Source organism: Taeniopygia guttata, chromosome Z (genome assembly GCF_048771995.1).
Source record: "Taeniopygia guttata chromosome Z, bTaeGut7.mat, whole genome shotgun sequence".
NCBI lineage: Eukaryota > Metazoa > Chordata > Aves > Passeriformes > Estrildidae > Taeniopygia > Taeniopygia guttata.
In genome coordinates this window covers 3,249,592-3,270,815 of record NC_133063.1, presented here as the reverse complement: position 1 = coordinate 3,270,815, position 21,224 = coordinate 3,249,592, and the positions used below count along the sequence as shown (strand labels likewise).

General features: G+C 34.6%; 1 protein-coding gene across 8 annotated transcripts in view; it reads right to left on the bottom strand.

Annotated features, from left to right (window-relative positions):
- Positions 1-2,826: 2,826 nt before the first annotated feature.
- The window catches only part of LOC115491045 (transcription factor 4), a 160,744-nt gene continuing 142,346 nt past the window's right edge, over positions 2,827-21,224 (bottom strand). For all 8 annotated transcript variants that reach the window (XM_072922124.1, XM_072922122.1, XM_072922123.1 and 5 more), the window contains 3 exons: positions 15,496-15,725; positions 7,334-7,471; positions 2,827-3,071 (listed from right to left, as the gene is read on the bottom strand). In XM_072922124.1, coding sequence (XP_072778225.1) covers positions 7,335-7,471; positions 15,496-15,725 — 367 coding nt within the window. In that variant the 3' untranslated portion in view covers positions 2,827-3,071; position 7,334. The remainder of the gene's footprint in view (positions 3,072-7,333; positions 7,472-15,495; positions 15,726-21,224) is intronic.

Below are 21,224 nucleotides of genomic sequence, written 5' to 3'. Positions count from 1 at the left end.
CCCCATTTTTCCCCCAATTTTTTCTTGAAAAATTCGAATTTTTTTCCCAGTTTTTCTCTCAAAAATTCGATTTTTTTCCCATTTTTTCCCCAATTTTTCCACATTTTTATTCCAAATTTTTCCCAATTTTTCCTTCAAAAATTCGATTTTTTCCCCAATTTTCCCTTCGAAAATTCAATATTTTTGCCCCATTTTTTGCCCAGTTTTCCCAAATTTTATCCCAATTTTCCCCCAATTTTTCCTCCAAAAATTCGATTTTTTTTTGCCCAATTTTTCCCCCCAAAAATTCGAATTTTTAGCCCATTTTTTGCCCATTTTCCCCAAATTTTCCCCCAAAATTTTCCCAATTTTCCCTTAAAATTCCAATTTTTTGGCCCAATTTTCCCCAAATTTTCCCCAATTTTTTCTTCAAAAATTCCAATTTTTTGCCCAATTTTTCCCATTTTTAAATAATTTTTATCCCAAAATTTCCCCATTTTTCCCCCAATTTTTCCTTTAAAAATTCGAATTTTTTGCCCAAATTTTCCCCAGTTTTTCCTCCAAAAGTTCAAATTTTTTAGCCAATTTTCCCCTATTTTTTCCCAATTTTTCCTTCTAAAATTCGAATTTTTTCCCCATTTTTTGCCCATTTTTCCCAATTTTCCCTTTAATTTTCCAAATATTTCCCCCAATTTTCTCCCAATTTTTCCTTCAAAAATTCGAATTTTTTGCCCATTTTTCCCCAAATTTTTTCCCAATTTTGCCCCAATTTTTCCTTCAAAAATTCGAATTTTTTGCCCAATGTTTCCCCAATTTTCCCTATTTTTATTCCAATTTCCCCCATTTTTTTCCCAGTTCTTTACTCCAAAAATTCTATTTTTTTGCCCAATTTTACCCCAATTTTCCCCAATTTTTTTCCCAATTTCTCCCAATTTTTCCTTCAAAAATTCCAATTTTTTGGCCCAATTTTCATTCCAAATTTTCCCCAATTTTCCCTTCAAAAATTCGAATTTTTTGCCCAATTTCCCCCAATTTTTTCCCAAAACTTTCCCAATTAAACCACAAAATTTTCCATTTTTTTTCCAAGTTTTCCCTAATTTTTTCCCAATTTTTCCTTCAAAAATTCCAATTTTTCTTCCCAATTTTCCCCCAATTTTCCCCAATTTTTCCCCAACTTTCCCTTCAAAAATTCTAATTTTTTTACCCAATTTTTCCTTCAAAAATTCGAATTTTTTGCTCATTTTTTGCCCCATTTTTCCCAAATTTTATCCCAAATTTTTCCCAATTTTTCAATTAAAAATTCCAATTTTTTGCCCAATTTTCCCCCAATTTTTCCCCATTTTTATTCTAATTTTTTTCCCAATTTTCCAATTTTTATTCCAAATTTTTCCCAATTTTCCCCCAAATTTCCCTTCAAAAATTCAATTTTTTTGCTCATTTTTTCCCCAATTTTTCCCCAATTTTCCCCCATTTTTAGTCCAAATTTCTCCCAATTTTTCCTTCAAAAATTCAATTTTTTTGCTCATTTTTTCCCAATTTTTCCCAATTTTCCCCCAAATTTCCCTTCAAAAATTCGAATTTTTTTCCTATTTTTCCCCAATTTTCCACATATTCCAAATTTTTCCCAATTTTTTTCTCCAAAAATTCAAATTTGTTGCCCAATTTTCGCCAATTTTTTCGCCAAATTTTTCCCATTTTTTCCTCCAAAAATTCCAATTTTTTGCCCAATTTTTCCCATTTTTCCCCATTTTTTCCTAATTTTTATCCCCAAATTTGCCATTTTTTCCCCATTTTCCCCAGTTTTTTCCCCAATTTTTCCTTCAAAAATTCGAATTTTTTGCTCAATTTTTCCCCAATTTCCCCCCATTGTTATTCCAATTTTCACCAAATTTTTCCTTTAAAAATTCCATTTTTTCCCATTTTTAACCCATTTTCACCAAATTTCTCCCAATTTTCCCTTTAAAAATTCCATTTTTTTGCCCAAATTTCCCCCAAAAAATTCGATTTTTTTTGCCCATTTTTTGCCTAATTTTCCCCAATTTTTTCCCAATTTTTCCTTCAAAAATTCAAATTTTTTGCTCATTTTTAGCCCAATTTCCCCCCAAATTTCTCCCAATTTTTCTTTAAAAATTCCAAATTTTTGCCCAATTTTTCCCTATTTTTCCTTCAAAAATTCGATTTTTTTCCCATTTTCCCCCAATTTTCCCCATTTTTCCCCCAATTTTCCCCCAAAAATTTCCAATTTTTTGCCCCATTTTCCCCCATTTTCATTCCAATTTTTCCCAATTTTTCCCCCTAAAAGTTCAAAATTTTCACCATTTCCCCCATTTTTTATCATTTTTATCCCAAAATTTCCCCAAATTTCCCCCATTTTTCCCCCAATTTTTCCTTCAAAAATTCGAATTTTTTGCCCATTTTCCCCCCAATTTTCCCCAATTTTTCCCAAATTTTCCCTTCAAAAATTCAAATTTTTTGCCCATTTTTAGCCCATTTTTACTTCAAAATTTAGAATTTTTTCCCCATTTTTCCCCAGTTTTTCCCCCAAAAAATTCAAATTTTTTGCCCATTTTTCCTCCATTTTTTATCATTTTTACCCCAAAAATTCCAATTTTTTGCCCGATTTTCCCCCCATTTTTATCCCAATTTTCCCCAATTTTTCCCCCTAAAAATTCAAATTATTTTCCCCATTTTCCCCCCATTTTTTATCATTTTTACCCCAAAATTTCTCCCATTTTTCCCTTCAAAAATTCCAATTTTTCCCCCCAATTTTCCCCATTTTTTTCCCAATTTTCCCCCCCAAAAAATTCACATTTTTCCCCCATTTTTTCCCATTTTCACCACTAAAAACCCCCAAAAAAACCAATTTATTTCATATTTTTTTAGGCACAAAAATCATCCCACAGTGTGGATCAAACCCAACCGAGTCTCTCCTTTTCCCGCCCAAAAAATTCCCAAATTTTTGCAATTTTTGGGAATTTTCGGACGGAATTTTGGCGCGGAATTCCTCGAAGAAAAAAAATAAACAAAATAAAAAAACGACCAAAAAATCCAAATTTTCTCGACGGCGTCGGGGGCGGAGTTTGGCCAAAAATCTGCAAAAAAAAAGGAAAATTTTGGGTTAAAAAATACAAATTTTAGTCCAAAATTGTTCACGATTTTTCCACATTTTTATCCCAATTTTTCCCCATTTTTCCATCAAAAAATTCTAAATTTTTGCCCAATTTTTTCCCAATTTTTTCCCAATTTTCCCCATTTTTTTCCAATTTTTCCCCAATTTTTCCTTCAAAAATTTGAATTTTTTGCCCAATTTTCCCAATTTTTTGCCAAAATTTCCCCCAATTTTTCCTCCAAAACTTCCAATTTTTGCCCAAATTTCCCCCAATTTTTCCCATTTTTAATCCAATTTTTCCCAAATTTCCTCCAAATTTTCATTCAAAAATTCCAATTTTTGGACCAATTTTTCCCCATTTTTATTCCAAATTTTCACAATTTTTCCTTCAAAAATTCGAATTTTTTCCCAATTTTCCCCCATTTTTTCTTCCAAAATTTGACATTTTTGCCCAATTTTCCTCAATTTTTTCCCCGATTTCTCACCCAATTTTCTCCAATTTTTCCCCAATTTTTTCCCAATTTTTATCCCAATTTTATCCAATTTTTCCCCAATTTTTCCTTCTAAAATTACATTTTTTTCCCTATTTTCCCCCATTTTTTCTTTCAAAAATTTGAATTTTTTACCCAATTTTCCCCAATTTTTTTTCCACTTTTCCTTCAAAAACTTCCATTTTTTGCCCAATTTTTCCCAATTGTTTCCCAATTTTTCCTTCAAGAATTCCAATTTTTTGCCCCATTTTTCCCCATTTTTTCCTTCCAAAAAATCGATTTTTTTGCCCAATTTTTCCTTCAAAAATTCGAATTTTTTGCCCAATTTTCCCCCAATTTTTTCCTGTTTTTATCCCATTTTTTCCCCATTTTTCCCCAATTTTTTCCCCATTTTTACACCAATTTTTTCACAATTTTTTCTCCAATTTTTCCTTCAAAAATTCGATTTTTTTCCCAATTTTGGACAATTTTCCCCATTTTTCCTTCAAAAAATCCAATTTTTTGCTCAATTTTATCTTCAAAAATTCGAATTTTTTGCACAATTTTTCCCCATTTCCCCTCAATATTTCCGCATTTTTAGTTCAAATTTGCCCCAATTTTCCTTCAAAAATTCGATTTTTTTTCCCAATTTTTCCCATTTTGTTCTCAATTTTTTCCTTCAAAAATTGAATTTTTTGCCAAATTTTCCCCCGTTTTATCCCAATTTTTCTCCAATTTTTATCCCAATTTTTCTCCAATGTTTCTAAATTTTCCCCCAATTTTTCCCCATTTTTATTCCAGATTTTCCCCGATTTTCCCTCCCAAAATTCCAATTTTTTGCCCAATTTTCCCCATTTTTTCCCCATTTTTCCTTCAAAAATTCCAATTTTTTCCCCAATTTTTCCCAATTTTTTCCCCTTTTTTCTGCTTTTTTTCCCAATTTTTCCCAATTTTTTCCCAATTTTTCTTTCAAAAATTCCATTTTTTTTCCAATTTTCCCCCAATTTTCCCCCATTTTTTCCCCAATTTTTCCGCCATTTTCCCCTCGAAAAATTCCATTTTTTCCCCGTTTTTCCCTCATTTTTTCCCCGTTTCTCGCCCGATTTTCACCAAATTTTCACCGTTTTCCCCCATTTTTTTCCCCCCTCCCTTTTTTACCCAATTTTCCCAGATTTCAGCCCAAAATCCCCCTCACCTCACATCTGCCCCATGTGGTTGGCGCCATCTCCGATTTTTTTCTCCAATTTCTCCCCAATTTTCCCCAAATTTTCCCCATTTTTCCCCCAAATTTTCCCAAATTTTTCCCCAATTTTTCCCAATTTTTTCCCCGTTTTCATCCCAAATTTTCCCCAATTTTTCCCTGCAAAAGTTTGAATTTTTTGCCCAATTTTTCCCAAGTTTTCCCAATTTTTCCTGAAAAAATTCCAATTTTTTTCCAACTTTTCCCCAATTTTTCCCCAATTTTTTCCCCAATTTTTTCTCAATTTTCTCCCAATTTTTCTCATTTTTTCCCCATTTTAATTCCAATTTTTTCCCATGTTTTCCCATTTTTTCCCCATTTTATCATTCCAAAAATCGATTTTTCCTCCCAAATTTTCCTCAATTTTTCTCCCAATTTTCACCCATTTTTCCGTCAATTTTTTCCTGTTTTTTTCCTCTTTTTTTCCTAATTTTTCCAAGTTTTTCCACAATTTTTCCTTCAAAAATTCCAATTTTTTGCCCAATTTTCCCCCAATTTTTCCCCATTTTTATCCCAATTTTTTCCCATTTTTATTCCAAATTTTCCCAAAATTCCCCTATTTTTCCTCCAAAAATTCCAATTTTTTCCCCATTTTTCTCAAAATTTTCCCCATTTTTCTCAAAATTTTCCCCATTTTTATTCCGATTTTTTCCCCAATTTTTCCCCATTTTATTCTCATTTTTTCTTCATTTTCTCCAATTTTTTTCCATGTTTTCCTTCAAAAATTTAATTTTTTCCCCGCATTTTTCCCTAATTTTTCCTTCAAAAATTCGAATTTTTCCACAATTTTTCTCCCAACTTTCCCCCATTTTTATTCCAATTTTTTCCAAATTTTCCAACATTTTTTTGCCCGATTTTCCCGGATTTCACCCCAAAATCCCGCTCACCTCACATCTGCCCCATGTGGTTGGCGCCGTCTCCGATTTTTTTTCTCCCCAATTTTCCCCAAAATTTCCCCGTTTTTTCCCCAAATTTTTCTCCCAATTTTTCCCCATTTTTTCCCAATTTTCTCTCTTTTTTCCCAATTTTAATTCCAATTTTTCCCGCCAATTTTTTCCCACTTTTTCCGTTTTTATCCCAATTTTTCCTATTTTTTCCCCATTTTTACTTCAAAAAATCGATTTTTTCCCCAAATTTTCCTTATTTTTTCCCCAAATTTTTCCAAATTTTTCCTTCAAAGATTCAAATTTTTTGCCCAATTTTTCCCCAATTTCCCCCCATTTTCCCCATTTTTTCCCCATTTTTTTCCCATTTTATTTCAATTTTTTCCCAATTTTTTGCCCAATTTTTCCCTATTTTCCCAAATTTTTTCCCAGTTTTTACCCATTTTTCCTTCAAAAATTCCCATTTTTTGCCCAATTTTTCAGTGTTTTTAACCAATTTTTCCTCCAAAAATTCCAATTTTTTGCACATTTTTTCCCCAATTTTTCCTCCAAAAATTCCAATTTTTTGCACATTTTACCCAATTTTCATTCCAATATTTTCCTCATTTTTTTCCAAATTTTCCCCATTTTTATTAAAATTTTTCCCAATTTTTCTCCAAATTTTCCCCATTTTTTTTCTAATTTTTCCCCAAATTTTTTCTTCATTTTCCCCCAATTTTTCCTTCAAAAATTCGAATTTTTTGCCCAATTTTCCCCCAATTTTTCCCCAATTTTCCCCATTTTTTCCCCAAATTTTCCACCCATTTTTTCCTTTAAAAATCCCAATTTTTTGCCCAATTTCCCCCGATTTCACCCCAAATTCCCCCCTCACCTCACATCTGCCCCATGTGGTTGGCGCCATCTCCGATTTTTTCTACAATTTCTGCCCAATTTTCCCCAAATTTTCCCCAAATTTTCCCCCTATTTTTCCCATTATATTCTCATTTTTCTTCATTTTTCCCCAATTTTTCCTCCAAAAATTCAAATTTTTTGACCAATTTTCCCAATTTTTTCCAATTTTTCCTTTAAAATTTTGTATTTTTAGCCCAATTTATCCCCAATTTTTTCCCAAATTTCCACCAATTTTTACTCCAAAAATTCCATTTTTTTGGCACATTTTTTTCTCCAATTTTCCCCAAATTTTTCCCATTTTTATTACAAATTTTACCAAATTTTCCCCAATTTTCCCTTCAAAAAATTCCAAATTTTTTGCTCAATTTTCCGCCCAATTTTTCCTAATTTTTCCTTCAAAAATTCACATTTTTTGCCCAATTTTAGCCAAATTTTCTCCCAATTTTTCCCAATTTTCCCCAAATTGTTCCTCCAAAAATTCCAATTTTTTTTCCCAATTTCCCCCAATTTTTCCATTTTTTCCCATTTTTATTCCAAATTTTTCCCAATTTTCCCCCAATTTTCCTCCCAAAAATTCCATTTTTTCCCCCATTTTTCCTTTGAAAAATTTGAATTTTTCCGCCATTTTCCCCTCATTTTTCGTCATTTTTTCCCCATTTTTCGCCCGATTTTCACCAAATTTTCACCATTTTTCCCCATTTTTTTTCCCCCAATTTTTTTTGCCCAATTTTCCCGGATTTCACCCCAAAATCCCTCTCACCTCACATCTGCCCCATGTGGTTGGCGCCGTCTCCGATGGCTCCGTGCGCTCCCGGCAGCGCCAACGGCGGCGGCTCCGAAGGGATTTTTTCCTCTTCCCGCCGCTTCAAACACGCCGCCTTCGGGTTCAGATTCCGCTCTGGAATAAAAAATTCCCAAATTTCACCAAAATTCCCAAGAAACCCGACAAAATCGGGAAAAAAAAGCAAAAAATTCCGTGAAGAAACGATAAAATTTGGTGGAAAAACGGCCAAAATTCGGCGATTTTTGCCCAATTTTTCCCCATTTTTATTCCAATTTTTTCCCAATATTTTCCAAACTTTTCCAGATTTTTTCCAATTTTTTTCCCAATTTTTTTCCATTTTTTCCCAATTTTTCCCATTTTTATTCTAAATTTTCCCCATATTTTCTCCAATTTTTCCCCAATTTTCCCCCAATTTTTCCCAATTTTCCCCCCAATTTATTCAAAAATTTTTCCCATTTTTATTCCCATTTTTTCCTAAATTTTTCCAATTTTTCCCCATTTTTTCCCCAATTTTTTTCCCAATTTATTCCAATATTTTCCCAAATTTTTCCCACTTTTATTCAATTTTTTCCCCAATTTGTTCCCAAATTTTTCCCATTTTTGTCCAAAATTTTCCCCGTTTTTATCCATTTTTTCCCAATTTTCTCCAACTTTTCCCCATTTTTTACCCATTTTTCCCCATTTTTTCCTATTTTTATTCCAAATTTTTCCAAGTTTTCCCAATTTTCCCCCAATTTTTTCCTAATTTTTCCCAATTTTTCCTATTTTTATTCCAAATTTTTCCAAGTTTTTCCCAATTTTTCCTATTTTTATTCCAAATTTTTCCAAGTTTTTTCCAATTTTTCCCCATTTTTTCTTCCAATTTTTCCCCAATTGTTTCCCAATTTTATTCTAAATTTTCCCTAAATTTTCTCCTATTTTCCCTAATTTTCCCTCAATTTATTCCCAAATTTTTCCCATTTTTATTCCGAATTTTTCCCAATTTTGCCCTAATTTTCCCCAATTTTTTCCACAATTTTTTCCCATTTTTCCCACTTTTATTACAAATTTTCCCCAATTTTCCCCAATTTTTTCCCAATTTATTCCAATACTTTCTCAAATTTTTCTCACTTTTATTCCAATTTTTTCCCAATTTTTCCCAATTTTTTCCCAGTTTTCCCCCCAGTTTTCCCCATTTTTATTCCACATTTCCCCAATTTTTTCCCAAATTTTTCCCTACTTTTCCCCCATTTTTATTCCAATTTTTTCCCAATTTTTCCCAATTTTTGCCAAATTTTCTCCAATTTTCCCCCAAATTTTTTTCATTTTTATTCCAATTTTTTCCCAATTTTTCCAAATTTTTCCCCATTTTTCCCAAATTTCCCCCAATTTTCCCCACTTAAAACACGCCGCCTTCGGGTTCAAATTCCGCTCTGGAAGAGAAAATTCACAAATTTTACTAAAAAATCAAAAAAAGAAAAATTCCAGGAAAAAAAACCCAAAAAATTTGGTGAAAATCCGCCAAAATTTGGCGATTTTTTCCCAATTTTTCCCCATTTTTATTCCATTTTTCCCTATTTTTTTCGAATTTTTTCCCAATTTTTCTGTATTTTAATTCCAAACTTTTCCCATTTTTATTCCCAATTTTCCCCAATCTTTCCTATTTTTTCCCAAATTTTTCCCATTTTTATTCCAAAATTTTCTCAATTTTCCTCCAATTTTCCCCCATTTTTATTTAAATATTTCCCCAATTTTTCCCAATTTTCCCCCATTTCCCCCAATTTATTCCCAAATTTTTCCCATTTTTATTCCAATTTTTTCCGAAATTTTTCCAATTTTTCCCAATTTCTCCCGATTTTTTCCCGATTTTTTTCCCAATTTATTCCAATACTTTCCCAAATTTTTCCCACTTTTATTCCAAAATTTTCCCAATTTTTCCCATTTTTTTCCCAATATTTTGCAAATTTCCCCCCATTTTTCCCCATTTTTATTCCAATTTTTCCCCATTTTTTCCCATTTTTATCCCAATTTTTTTCCCAATTTTATTCCAATTTTTCCCATTTTTATTCCAATTTTCCCCAAATTTTCTCCAATTTTCCCTATATTATTCCCAAATTTATCCCAATTTTTTCCCAATTTTTTTCCATTTTTATTCCAAATTTTTCCAAATTTTTCCTAATTTTTCCCCAAATTTTTCCCCTCTTTTTTCCAATTTTTCCCAATTTTTATTCCAATTTTTTCCCAATTTCCCCCCAGTTTTCCCCTATTCAAACACGCCGCCTTCGGGTTCAGATTCCGCTCTGGAATAAAAAAAATCCCAAATTTTACTAAAAAATCAAAAAAAGAAAAATTCCAGGAAAAAACCAAAAAAAATTTGGTGAAAATCTGCCAAAATTTGGCGATTTTTCCCCAATTTTCCCTCAAAAATTCAATTTTTCCCCCCATTTTCCCCCAATTTTTTCACAATTTTTCTCTATTTTTATTCCAAATTTTCCCCCAAATTTTCCCAATTTTTTCCAATTTTTCTCTATTTTTATTCGAATTTTTTCCTGATTTTTCCCAATTTTCCCCAATATTTTTCCATTTTTTTCTAATTTTTTCCCAATTTTTACAAATTTTTCTTCAATTTTTTCCCCCAAATTTTTGCCAATTTTCCCCCATTTTTTCCTAATTTTCCTCCAATTTATTCCCAAATTTTTCCCATTTTTATTCCAATTTTTTCCAATTTTTTTTCCATTTTATTCCACTTTTATTCCCACTTTTCTCCCAATATTCCTAATTTTTCCCCAATTTTCCCCCAATTTATTCCCAAATTTTTCCCATTTTTATCCCAAATTTTTCCCATTTTTATCCCAAATTTTCCCCAATTTTTCCCCAATTTTTCCCCAATTTTTCCCCAACTTATTCCAAAATGTTCCCATTTTTATTCCAATTTTTTCCCAAATTTTTCCAATTTTTTTCCCAATTTTTCCCGGATTTTCCCAAAATTTTCCACTATTTTCCCCAATTTTCCATCAATTTATTCCCAATTTTTTCCCTATTTTCCCCCAATTTTTTCCCAAATTTTTCCCATTTTTATTCCAAATTTTTCCCATTTTTTTCTCCAATTTTTTCCTTTTCCCCCAATTTTTCCTAATTTTTTCCCAATTTCTCCCCAATTTTCCCCAATTCAAACACGCCGCCTTCGGGTTCAAATTCCGCTCTGGAAGGAAAAATTCCCGAATTTTACCAAAATTCCCAAAAAACCAAAAAAAATCGGGGAAAAAAATGCAAAAAATTCCACGAAAAAACGGTAAAATTTGGTGGGAAAATGGCAAAAATTCGACGATTTTTGCCCAATTTTTCCCCATTTTTTCCAATTTTTCCCAATTTTTTCCCAATTTTTCTCTATTTTTATTCCAAATTTTTCCCAATTTTTTCCAATTTTTCCCCCAAATTTTCCCAATTTTTCCCTAATTTTTCTGTATTTTTATTCCAAATTTTTCTTAATTTTGTCCCAATTTCCCCCAAATTTTTTCCCATTTTTTTCACAATTTTTCCCAAATTTTCCTCAAATTTTCCCGGTTTTCCCCCAATTTATTCCCAAAGTTTTCCCATTTTTATTCCAAATTTTTCCCAATTTTCCCCAATTTTTTCCCAATTTTTACCCATTTTTTAACCAATTTTCCCCAATTTTTCTCTATTTTTATTCCAAATTTTTCCCAATTTCCCCCCAATTTTACCCAATTTTTTCCCAATTTTTACCCAATATTTTCAATTTTTTTCCCAAATTTTTCCTAATTTTTCTCTATTTTTATTCCAAATTTTCCCGATTTTTTCCAATTTTCCCCATTTTTTTCCATTTTTTCCCCAATTTTCTCAAATTTTTTCCCAACTTTTTCCTAATTTTTCCAATTTTTATTCTAAATTTTTCCCCATTTTTATTCCAATTTTTTCCCAATTTTTTCCCAATTTTTCCTATTTTTCCCCATTTTCCCCCATTTTTATAACAAATTTTCTCCAATTTTTCCCCAATTTTTTCCAATTTTTCCCCAATTTTTTTCCCAATTTTTTGCCAATTTCTCCCAATTTTTCCCCAATTTTTTCCCCATTTTTTTTCCAATTTTCTCCCAATTTTCCCCAAATTTTTCCCCAATTTTCCCTATTTTTTTCGCTATTTTTACCAAATTTTCTCCATTTTTTCCCTATTTTTTCCCTATTTTGACTCAATTTTGTCCCAGTTTCTCCCAATTTTTTCCCAATTTTTCCCAAATTTTCCCCAATTCTTCATCATTTTTTTTCCAATTTTCCCCCAATTTTTTCCAACTTTTACCCAATTTTCACCAACTTTTACCCAATTTTTCCCAATTTTTCCCCAATTTTTATTCCAATTGCTTCCATTTTTTCCAAATTTTACCCAATTTTCCCAAATTTTTCCCAATTTTCCCCTAATTTTCCCCGCAACTTTTTTGTAATTTTTCCTTTAAAAATTTGAATTTTTCCTCCATTTTTTCCTTATTATTCGGCCATTTTTCGCCCGATTTTCACCAAATTTTCACCGATTTTTGCCCGTTTTTTTTTGTTCTTCCCCCCTTTCCCCTGTCCAGAAGAAGACATCCCACCGAGCTCGGAGCTGCTGCTCCAGGCTGAGGGTGACACCACGGCCGCTGCAGGATCAGCACTTTGGGCTGGGGTTTGTTTTCCCCAATTTTCCCCCAATTTTTCCAAATTTTTCCCAATTTTCCCCGAATTTTCCTCCAATTTTTTCGCAATTTTCCTTTAAAGTTTTCCCAATTTTTCCCCAATTTTTTCCCAATTTTTCTGCAAATTTTCCCCAAGTGTTTCCTAATTTTTCCCATTTTTCTCCCAAATTTTCCCCCAATTTTCCCAAATTTTTCTGCAAATTTTCTCCAATTTTTCCCAAATTTTACCAAAATTTTCCCCAATTTTTCCAAATTTTCCCCCATTTTTATTCCAATTTTTCCCCTATTTGCCCCCAATTTTTCCCATTTTTTCCCAATTTTTACCCAATTTTCTCCCACTTTTTTCCCATTTTTCTTCCAAAATTTTCCCAATTTTTTCCCAAATTTTCCCCATTTTTTTTCTAATTTTCTCCAACTTTTCCCCAATTTTCCCCAATTTTTCTCTATTTTTATTCCAAATTTTCTCCAATGTTTTCCAAATGTTTTCCCAATGTCTTCCAAATGTTTTCCCAATTTTCCCCTATTTTGTCCAATTTTTTCCCAATTTTTTCCCAAATTTCCTCCAATTTTTCCCCATTTCTCCCCAATTTTCCCCATTTTTATTCCATTTTTTTCCCCATTTTCCTCCCAATTTTTTCCAATTTTTCCCCTTAAAAATTCAATTTTTTCCTCATTATTCGGCCATTTTTCGCCCGATTTTCACCAAATTTTCACCGATTTTCTCGCGGTTTTTTTTGTTTTTCCCCTCTCCCCATTCCAGAAGAGGACAATCCCACCGAGCTCGGAGCTGCTGCTCCAGGCTGAGGGTGACACCACGGCCGGTGCAGGATCAGCACTTTGGGCTGGGGTTTGTTTTCCCCAATTTTCCCCCAATTTTTCCAATTTTTTCCCAATTTTCCCCGAATTTTCCTCCAATTTTTTCGCAATTTTCCTATAAACTTTTCCCAATTTTTCCCCATTTTATCCGCAAATTTTCCCCAACTTTTCCCAAATTTTCCCCATTTTTCTCCCAAATTTTCGCCCAATTTTTCCAAATTTTTCTGCAAATTTTCTCCAATTTATTCCCAAATTTTCCCCATTTTTATTCCAAATTTCCACCAAATTTTCTGCAATTTTCCCCAAATTTTCCCCAATTTTTCCTTTTTTTTCCCCATTTTTATTCCAAATTTTTCCCAATTTTTCTCCAATTTTTTCCCCAAAATTTTCCCAATTTTTCCGAATTTTTTCTCCATTTTTTACCCAATTTTCTCCAATTTTTCCCAACTTTTCCCAAATTTTTCCCCAATTTTTTCCCATTTTTTTTCCAAATTTTTCCCAAATTTTTCCCTATTTTTATTCCAATTTCTCCCCAATTTCCCCCAAAATTTCCCCAATTTTCCCCCAATTTCTTCCTAATTTTTACCCAATTTATTCCAAATTTCTCCCAATTTCTTCCTCAATTTTCTCCAATTTTTTCCCAATTTTTTCCAATTTTTACCCATTTTTCCCCAATTTCCACCCAATTTTTTCTCAATTTTCTCTCAAATTTTCCCCAATTTTTTCCCAATTTTTCCCAAATTTTTCATCAATTTTTTTTCCATTTTTTTCCCCAATTTTTTCCCAATTTCTCCCCAAATTCCCCCCTAATTTCGCCCTAAAAATTCAATTTATTCCCTCATTTTTTCCTCATTTCTCCCCCGTTTTTCGCCCGATTTTCACCAAATTTTCACCGATTTTCTCCTGGTTTTTTTTGTTCTTTCCAGCAGAAGAAGACAATCCCACCGCGCTCGGAGCTGCTGCTCCAGGCTGAGGGTGACACCACGGCCGCTGCAGGATCAGCACTTTGGGCTGGGGTTTGTTTTCCCTATTTTCCTCCAATTTATTCCAAAATTTTCCCCAATTTTTTTCCCCAATTTTTTCCTATTTTTATTCCAAATTTTTCCTAATTTTGTTCCAATTTTTTCCCAATTGTTCTACAATTTTTTTCCAATTTTCCCCCAATTTTCCCCCATTTTTCCCCCAATTTATTGCAAAATTTTTCCCATTTTTATTCAAATTTTTTCCCAATTTTCCCCAAAATTTTTCCATTTTTTTCCAAATTTTCCCCAATTTCCCCCCATTTTTATTCCAACTTTTGCCCAATTTTTCCCAAATTTTCTCCCATTTTTGCCCAATTTTTACCCAATTTTCTCCTAAATTTTTGCAATTTACTCCAAATTGTTCTCAAATTTTTTCCCAATTTTTCCTCCAATTTTTCCCATTTTTTGCCCATTTTGATTCCAATTTTTCCCTATTTTCCCCCATTTTTTCCGAAATTTTTCCCCAATTTTTCCTGTTTTTATTCCAACTTTTCCCCAATTTTCTCCAATTTTCTTCAATTTTTTCCCAAATTTCTCTCAATTTACCCCAATTTTTCTCTATTTTTATTCAAAGTTTTCCCCCACATTTTCCTCCAATTTTTCCCCTTTTTTCCCTATTTTTCCTCAATTTTTTCCTAATTTTCCCCCACTTTTTTCCCACTTTTTTCCCAATTTTTTCTGAATTTTTCCCCAATTTTTCGCAATTTTCCCCTAATTTTTCCCCCAATTTTCCCCCCAATTTCCCCCCCAAAAATCCCATTTATTTTTTGTTTTTCTCTCATTATTCCGCCATTTTTTGCCCGATTTTCGCCAAATTTTCACCGATTTTCTTGCGGTTTTTTGCCCTTTTCATCACCGACCTCGGAGCTGCTGCTCCAGGCTGAGGATGACGGCCACGGCCGCTGCAGGATCAGCACTTTGGGCTGGGGTTTTTTTATCCCAATTTTCCCCAATTTTTATTCCAATTTTTCCCACTCTTTTTCCAATTTTCCGCATTTTTAGTCCAAATTTTTCCCAATTTTTCCCCAATTTTTCCCCAATTTTTTTCCTTAATTTTTTCGAATTTTTCCCCAATTTTCCCCCAATTTTTACCCAATTTTCTCAAATTTTTCCCAATTTTTTTCCCCAATTTTTTCCTATTTTTTTCAAATTTTTCCCCGATTTTCCCCCAATTTTCCCCAATTTTTCCTCAAATTTTTCTCAAAATTTTTCCAATTTTCCCCAAATTTTTGCCATTTTTATTCCAACTTTTCCCAATTTTTTTCCCATTTTTTCCCAATTTTTACCCAATTTTCTCCCAATTTTTTCCCATTTTTCTTCCAAAATTTTCCCAATTTTTTCCCAAATTTTCCCCATTTTTTCCCAATTTACCCCCAATTTTCTCCCAGTTTCTCCCAATTTGTTCCCCATTTTTCCCAAATTTTCCTCAATTTTTTCCTAATTTTTCCCCACTTTTTTCCCAATTTTTTGTCAATTGTTTCCCATTTTTTTCCCCAATTTTTCCCCCTAAAAATTCTAATTTTTCCTCCATTTTTTCTTCATTTCTGCCCCGTTTTTCGCCCGTTTTTCGCCAAATTTTCACCGATTTTCTCGCGGTTTTTTGCACTTTCCACGAGCAGTAGAGGACAATCCCACCGACCTCGGACCTGCTGCTCCAGGCTGAGGATGACGGCCACGGCCTGGTGCAGGATGAGGAGCTTGGTCTGGGGCTTGTCGCTCTTGAGGTGCAGCTGCACCATCCGGCCGAGCTCCTTGAAGGCCTCGTTGATGTCGCGCACGCGCAGCCGCTCCCGCGCGTTGTTGGCCATGCGCCGCTCCTTCTCCCGCTCCGCCTTCTGCTCCGGCGTCAGGTCCTCGTCGTCGTTGGCGCTAATGGGGGGGGGAAGAGGGAAAAGTCAAAAATTGCACGAAAAACGGTGAAAAAATGGCAAAAATACGAGAAAAAACGGTGGAAATACGACGAAAAACGGTGAAAATATGACAAAAAATGGGGAAAATATGACCAAAAACGGCGAAAATCCAATAAAATGTCGGAAATTTGACAAAATGGCGGAAATTTGACCAAAAACGGTAAAAATGTGACAAAATGGCAAAAATTCGACCGAAACAGTAAAAATTCGACCAAAAATGGCGAAAATTTGACCAAAAATGGTGAAAATTAGACATACTGGCAAAAATTTGACCAAAACAATGAAAATTTGACCAAAAATAGCGAAAATTTGACAAAATGCCAAAAATTTGACGAAAACCAGTAAAAATTCGACCAAAACCAGTAAAAATTTTACCAAAACCGGTAAAAATATGACAAAAAACGGCCAAAATTTGATGAAAAATGGAAAAAATATGACAAAAAATGGCGAAAATTTGGCCAAAAATGGCAAAAATTGGATCAAAACAGTGAAAAGTCAATAAAACAGCGAAAATTCATTAAAATGGCAAAAATTTGACCAAAACAGCGAAAATTTGACCAAAACTGGCAGAAATTTGACCAAAAATGGCAAAAATTTGACAAAATGGCGGAAATTTGACCGAACAAGGCAGAAATGTGACCGGTGTCAGGTCCTCGTCGTCGTTGGCGCTAATGGGGGGTGGGAAAAAGATGGAAAAGTCAAACGGGGAAAATTCGAGAAAAAACGGTGAAAATACGACAAAAAACGGTGAAAAAATGGCAAAAATACGAGAAAAAACGGTGGAAATACGACGAAAAATGGTGAAAATACGACAAAAAACGGTGAAAATATGATGAAAACGGCGAAAATACGAAAAAAATGGCGAAGATTCGACTAAAATAGTAAAAATTCAATAAAACAGCAAAAATTTGAAAAGAAAAGGCACAAATTTGAAAAGAAACAGTAAAAATTTGACCGAAAATGGAAAAAATTCAACTGAAAATGGCAAAAATTCAACAAAAAAAGGCGAAAATTTGACCAAAACCGGCAAAAATTCGACCGAAAACGGTGAAAATTCAACAAAATGACGAAAATTCGACCGAAAATGGCAAAAATTTGACAAAATGGCAAAAATTAGACCAAAACGGTGAAAATTAGATGAAAAACGGTAAAAATACGACAAAAAACGGTAAAAATTTGACAAGAAACGGCAAAAATTCGACAAAACGGTGAAAATCCGACCAAAAACAGCGAAAATTCGACAAAACAGCGAAAATTTGACCGAAAACGGCAAAAATTCCACGAAAAACGGTAAAAATATGGCAAAACTGTGAAAATTTGACAAAAACAGCGAAAATTTGACAAAAACCGGCGAAAATTTGGCCAAAAATGGCAAAAATTTGACAAAAGCCGGTAAAAATTCGACAAAATGGCAAAAATTCGACAGAAAATGGTGAAAACTCAATAAAACGTCAAAAATTGGACAAAAAACGGCAAAAATTCGACAAGAAATGCCAAAAGTTTGACCGAATTTGGCGAAAATTTGACTGAAAATAGCGAAAATTCAACAAAAAGTAAAAATTCGACTGAAAACGACGTAAATTCAATAAATGGCAAAAATTTGACCGAAAACGGTGAAAATTCAACAAAATGGCGAAGATTTGGCCAAAAAGGTCAAAAATTTGATAAAACGGCGGAAATTTGACCAGAAATGGTGAAAATTTGACAAAATGGTGAAAATTCAACCGAAAATGGCAAAATTCAATAAAACGGCAAAAATTGGATGAAAAACAGCAAAAATGTGACTGAAAATGGCGAAAATTTGACAAAACGGCGAAAATTCGGCCAAAAAGGGCGAAAATTCAATAAAATGGCGAAAATTTGACCAAAACCATTGGAAATTCGTCCGAAAACGGCAAAAATGTGACGAAAAATGGTGAAAATTTGATAAAATGGTGAAAATTGAACCAAAAATGGCAAAAATTTGACCAAAAATGGTAAAAATGTGACAAAATGGCGAAAATTAGACCAAAACACTGAAAAGTTGAACAAAACGGTGATAATTTGGCCAAAAAGGCGAAAATTTGACCAAAAATGGCGAAAATTTGACCAGTAATAGTGAAAATTCGACAAAACAGCGAAAATTTGACCGAAAACGGCAAAAATTCCACGAAAAACGGTGAAAATATGGCAAAACTGCGAAAATTTGACAAAAACGGTGAAAATTTGACAAAAAACGGCAAAAATTTGGCCAACAATGGCAAAAATTTGACGAAAGCCGGTAAAAATTCGACAAAAAATGGCAAAAATTTGACCGTAATTGGCAAAAATTTGACTGAAAATGGTGAAAATTGAACAAAATTGTGAAAATTCAACTGAAAATGGCAGAAATCCGATAAAATAGCAAAAATTGGACAAAAACCAGGAAAAATTTGACAAATTCGCGAAAATTTGACCAAAAACGGTGAAAATTCGACCAAAAATGGTGAAAATTTGACGAAACTGCAAGAATTGGACTGAAAACAGCAAATATTTGACAAAATGGCAAAAATTCGACCGAAACCAGTAAAAATTTGACCGGAAATGGTGAAAATTTGATGAAACGGCAAAAATTGGACCGAAAATGGTGAAATTTTGACGAAAACAGCAAAAATTTGACAAAAACCAGCAAAAACTCGACAAAAAATGGCAAAAATTTGACCTAAAATGGCAAAAGTTCCACAAAATGGCAAAAACTCGACCAAAAAGGGCGAAAATTCGATAAAACGGTGAAAATTTGACCAAAATTGGCAAAAATTCAGTATAACAGTGAAAATTTGACCGAAATTGGCGAAAATGCAACAAAATGGTGAAAATTTGACCAAAAACGGCAAAAATTTGACTGAAAATGGTGGAAATTTGACCAAAAATGGCAGAAATCCGAAAAAAAGGGCAAAAATTGGGACGAAAACGGGAAAAATTTGACAAAATGGGGAAAATTCGACCAAAAACGTCAAAAATTTGACCGAAAACATCAAAAATTCGACCGAAAATGTCGAAAATTCGACCAAAAATGTAGAAAATTTGACCAAATTTTTGCTGTTTTCTGTCTAATTTTTTTCCTTTTTTTCCTCAAATTTTGGCCGTTTTTCGTCGAATTTTCACCGTTTTTCCTCCAATTTTGGACCTTCTCCATGGACCTTCTCCATGGAGGTCCACCATGAAGTTCTCGAGATGTTCGTGGTGGACCTCCATGGTGGACATCCATGGTGGACATCCTGGAGAACCTCAGGAGAACTTCATGGTGGATCTTCACCATTTTTTGGCCGTTTTTTCTCCAATTTTGGACCTTCTCCATGGACCTTCTCCATGAAGGTCCATCACGAAGTTCTCGAGATGTTCGTGGTGGACCTCCATGGTGGACATCCATGGTGGACATCCATGGAGAACTTCAGAAGAACTTCATGATGGATCTTCACCATTTTTTGGCCATTTTTTTGTCCAATTTTCGCCATTTTTTGGCCAATTTTGGACCTTCTCCATGGACCTTCTCCATGGAGGTCCACCACGAAGTTCTCGAGATGTTCGTGGTGGACCTCCATGGAGAACCTCAGGAGAACTTCGTGGTGGATCTTCACCATTTTTTGGTCATTTTTCCACCAATTTTGGACCTTCTCCATGGACCTTCTCCATGGAGGTCCACCACGAAGTTCTCGAGATGTTCATGGTGGACCTCCATGGTGGACATCCATGGAGAACCTCAGGAGAACTTCTTGGTGGACCTCCAGAATTTTTTGGCCGTTTTTCGTCCAATTTTGGACCTTCTCCATGGACCTTCTCCATGGAGGTCCACCACGAAGTTCTCGAGATGTTCGTGGTGGACCTCCATGGAGGACATCATGGTGGACCTCCATGAAGAACCTCAGGAGAACTTCATGGTGGATCTTCACGATTTTTTGGTCGTTTTTCCTCCAATTTTCGCCGTTTTTCGGCCAATTTTGGACCTTCTCCATGGAGGTCCACCACGAAGTTCTCGAGATGTTCATGGTGGACCTCCATGGTGGACCTCCATGGGGAACCTCAGGAGAACTTTTTGGTGGATCTTCACCATTTTTTGGCCGTTTTTCAGCCAATTTTGGACCTTCTCCATGGACCTTCTCCATGGAGGTCCACCATGAAGTTCTCGAGATGTTCGTGGTGGACCTCCATGGTGGACCTCCATAGTGGACATCATGAAGAACTTCATGATGGATCTTCACCATTTTTTGGTCATTTTTGGTCGAATTTTCACCGTTTTTCGGCCAATTTTGGACCTTCTCCATGGACCTTCTCCATGGAGGTCCACCATGAAGTTCTTGAGATGTTCCTGGTGGACCTCCATGGTGGACATCATGGTGGATCTCCACCATTTTTTGGTCATTTTTCGTCCAATTTTCGCCGTTTTTTGGCCAATTTTGGACCTTCTCCATGGACCTTCTCCATGGAGGTCCACCATGAAGTTCTCGAGATGTTCGTGGTGGACCTCCATGGGGAACCTCAGGAGAACTTTTTGGTGGATCTTCACCATTTTTTGGCCATTTTTCCTTCAATTTTCGCCGTTTTTCGTCCAATTTTGGATCTTCTCCACGGACCTTCTCCATGGAGATCCACCATGAAGTTCTCGAGATGTTCGTGGTGGACCTTGTTGGTGGACATTCATGGTGGACATCCATGGAGAACTTCATGGTGGACCTTCACCATTTTTTGGCCATTTTTTGTCCAATTTTTGCCGTTTTTCGTCCAATTTTGGACCTTCTCATGGAGGTCCACCATGAAGTTCTCGAGATGTTCGTGGTGGACCTCCATGGTGGACATCGTGGATCTTCACCATTTTTTGGTCATTTTTCGTCCAATTTTCGCCGTTTTTTCTCCAATTTTGGACCTTCTCCACGGAGGTCCACCACGAAGTTCTCGAGATGTTCGTGGTGGACCTCCATGGTGGATCTCCATGGTGGACCTTCATGGAGAACTTTTTGGTGGATCTTCACCATTTTTTGGCCGGTTTTCGTCCAATTTTGGACCTTCTCCATGGACCTTCTCCATGGAGGTCCACCACGAAGTTCTCGAGATGTTCGTGGTGGACCTCCATGGTGGACATCCATGGTGGACATCCATGGTGGACATTCATGGAGAACCTCAGGAGAATTTTTTGGTGGATCTCCACCATTTTTTGGCCGTTTTTCGTCCGATTTTGGACCTTCTCCATGGACCTTCTCCATGGAGGTCCACCATGAAGTTCTCGAGATGTTCGTGGTGGACCTCCATGGTGGACATCATGGTGGACCTCCATGGAGAACCTCAGGAGAACTTTTTGGTGGATCTTCACCATTTTTTGGCCATTTTTTCTCCAATTTTGGACCTTCTTCATGGACCTTCTCCATGGAGGTCCACCACGAAGTTCTCCAGATGTTCATGGTGGACATCATGGAGAACTTCATGGTGGATCTTCACCATTTTTTGG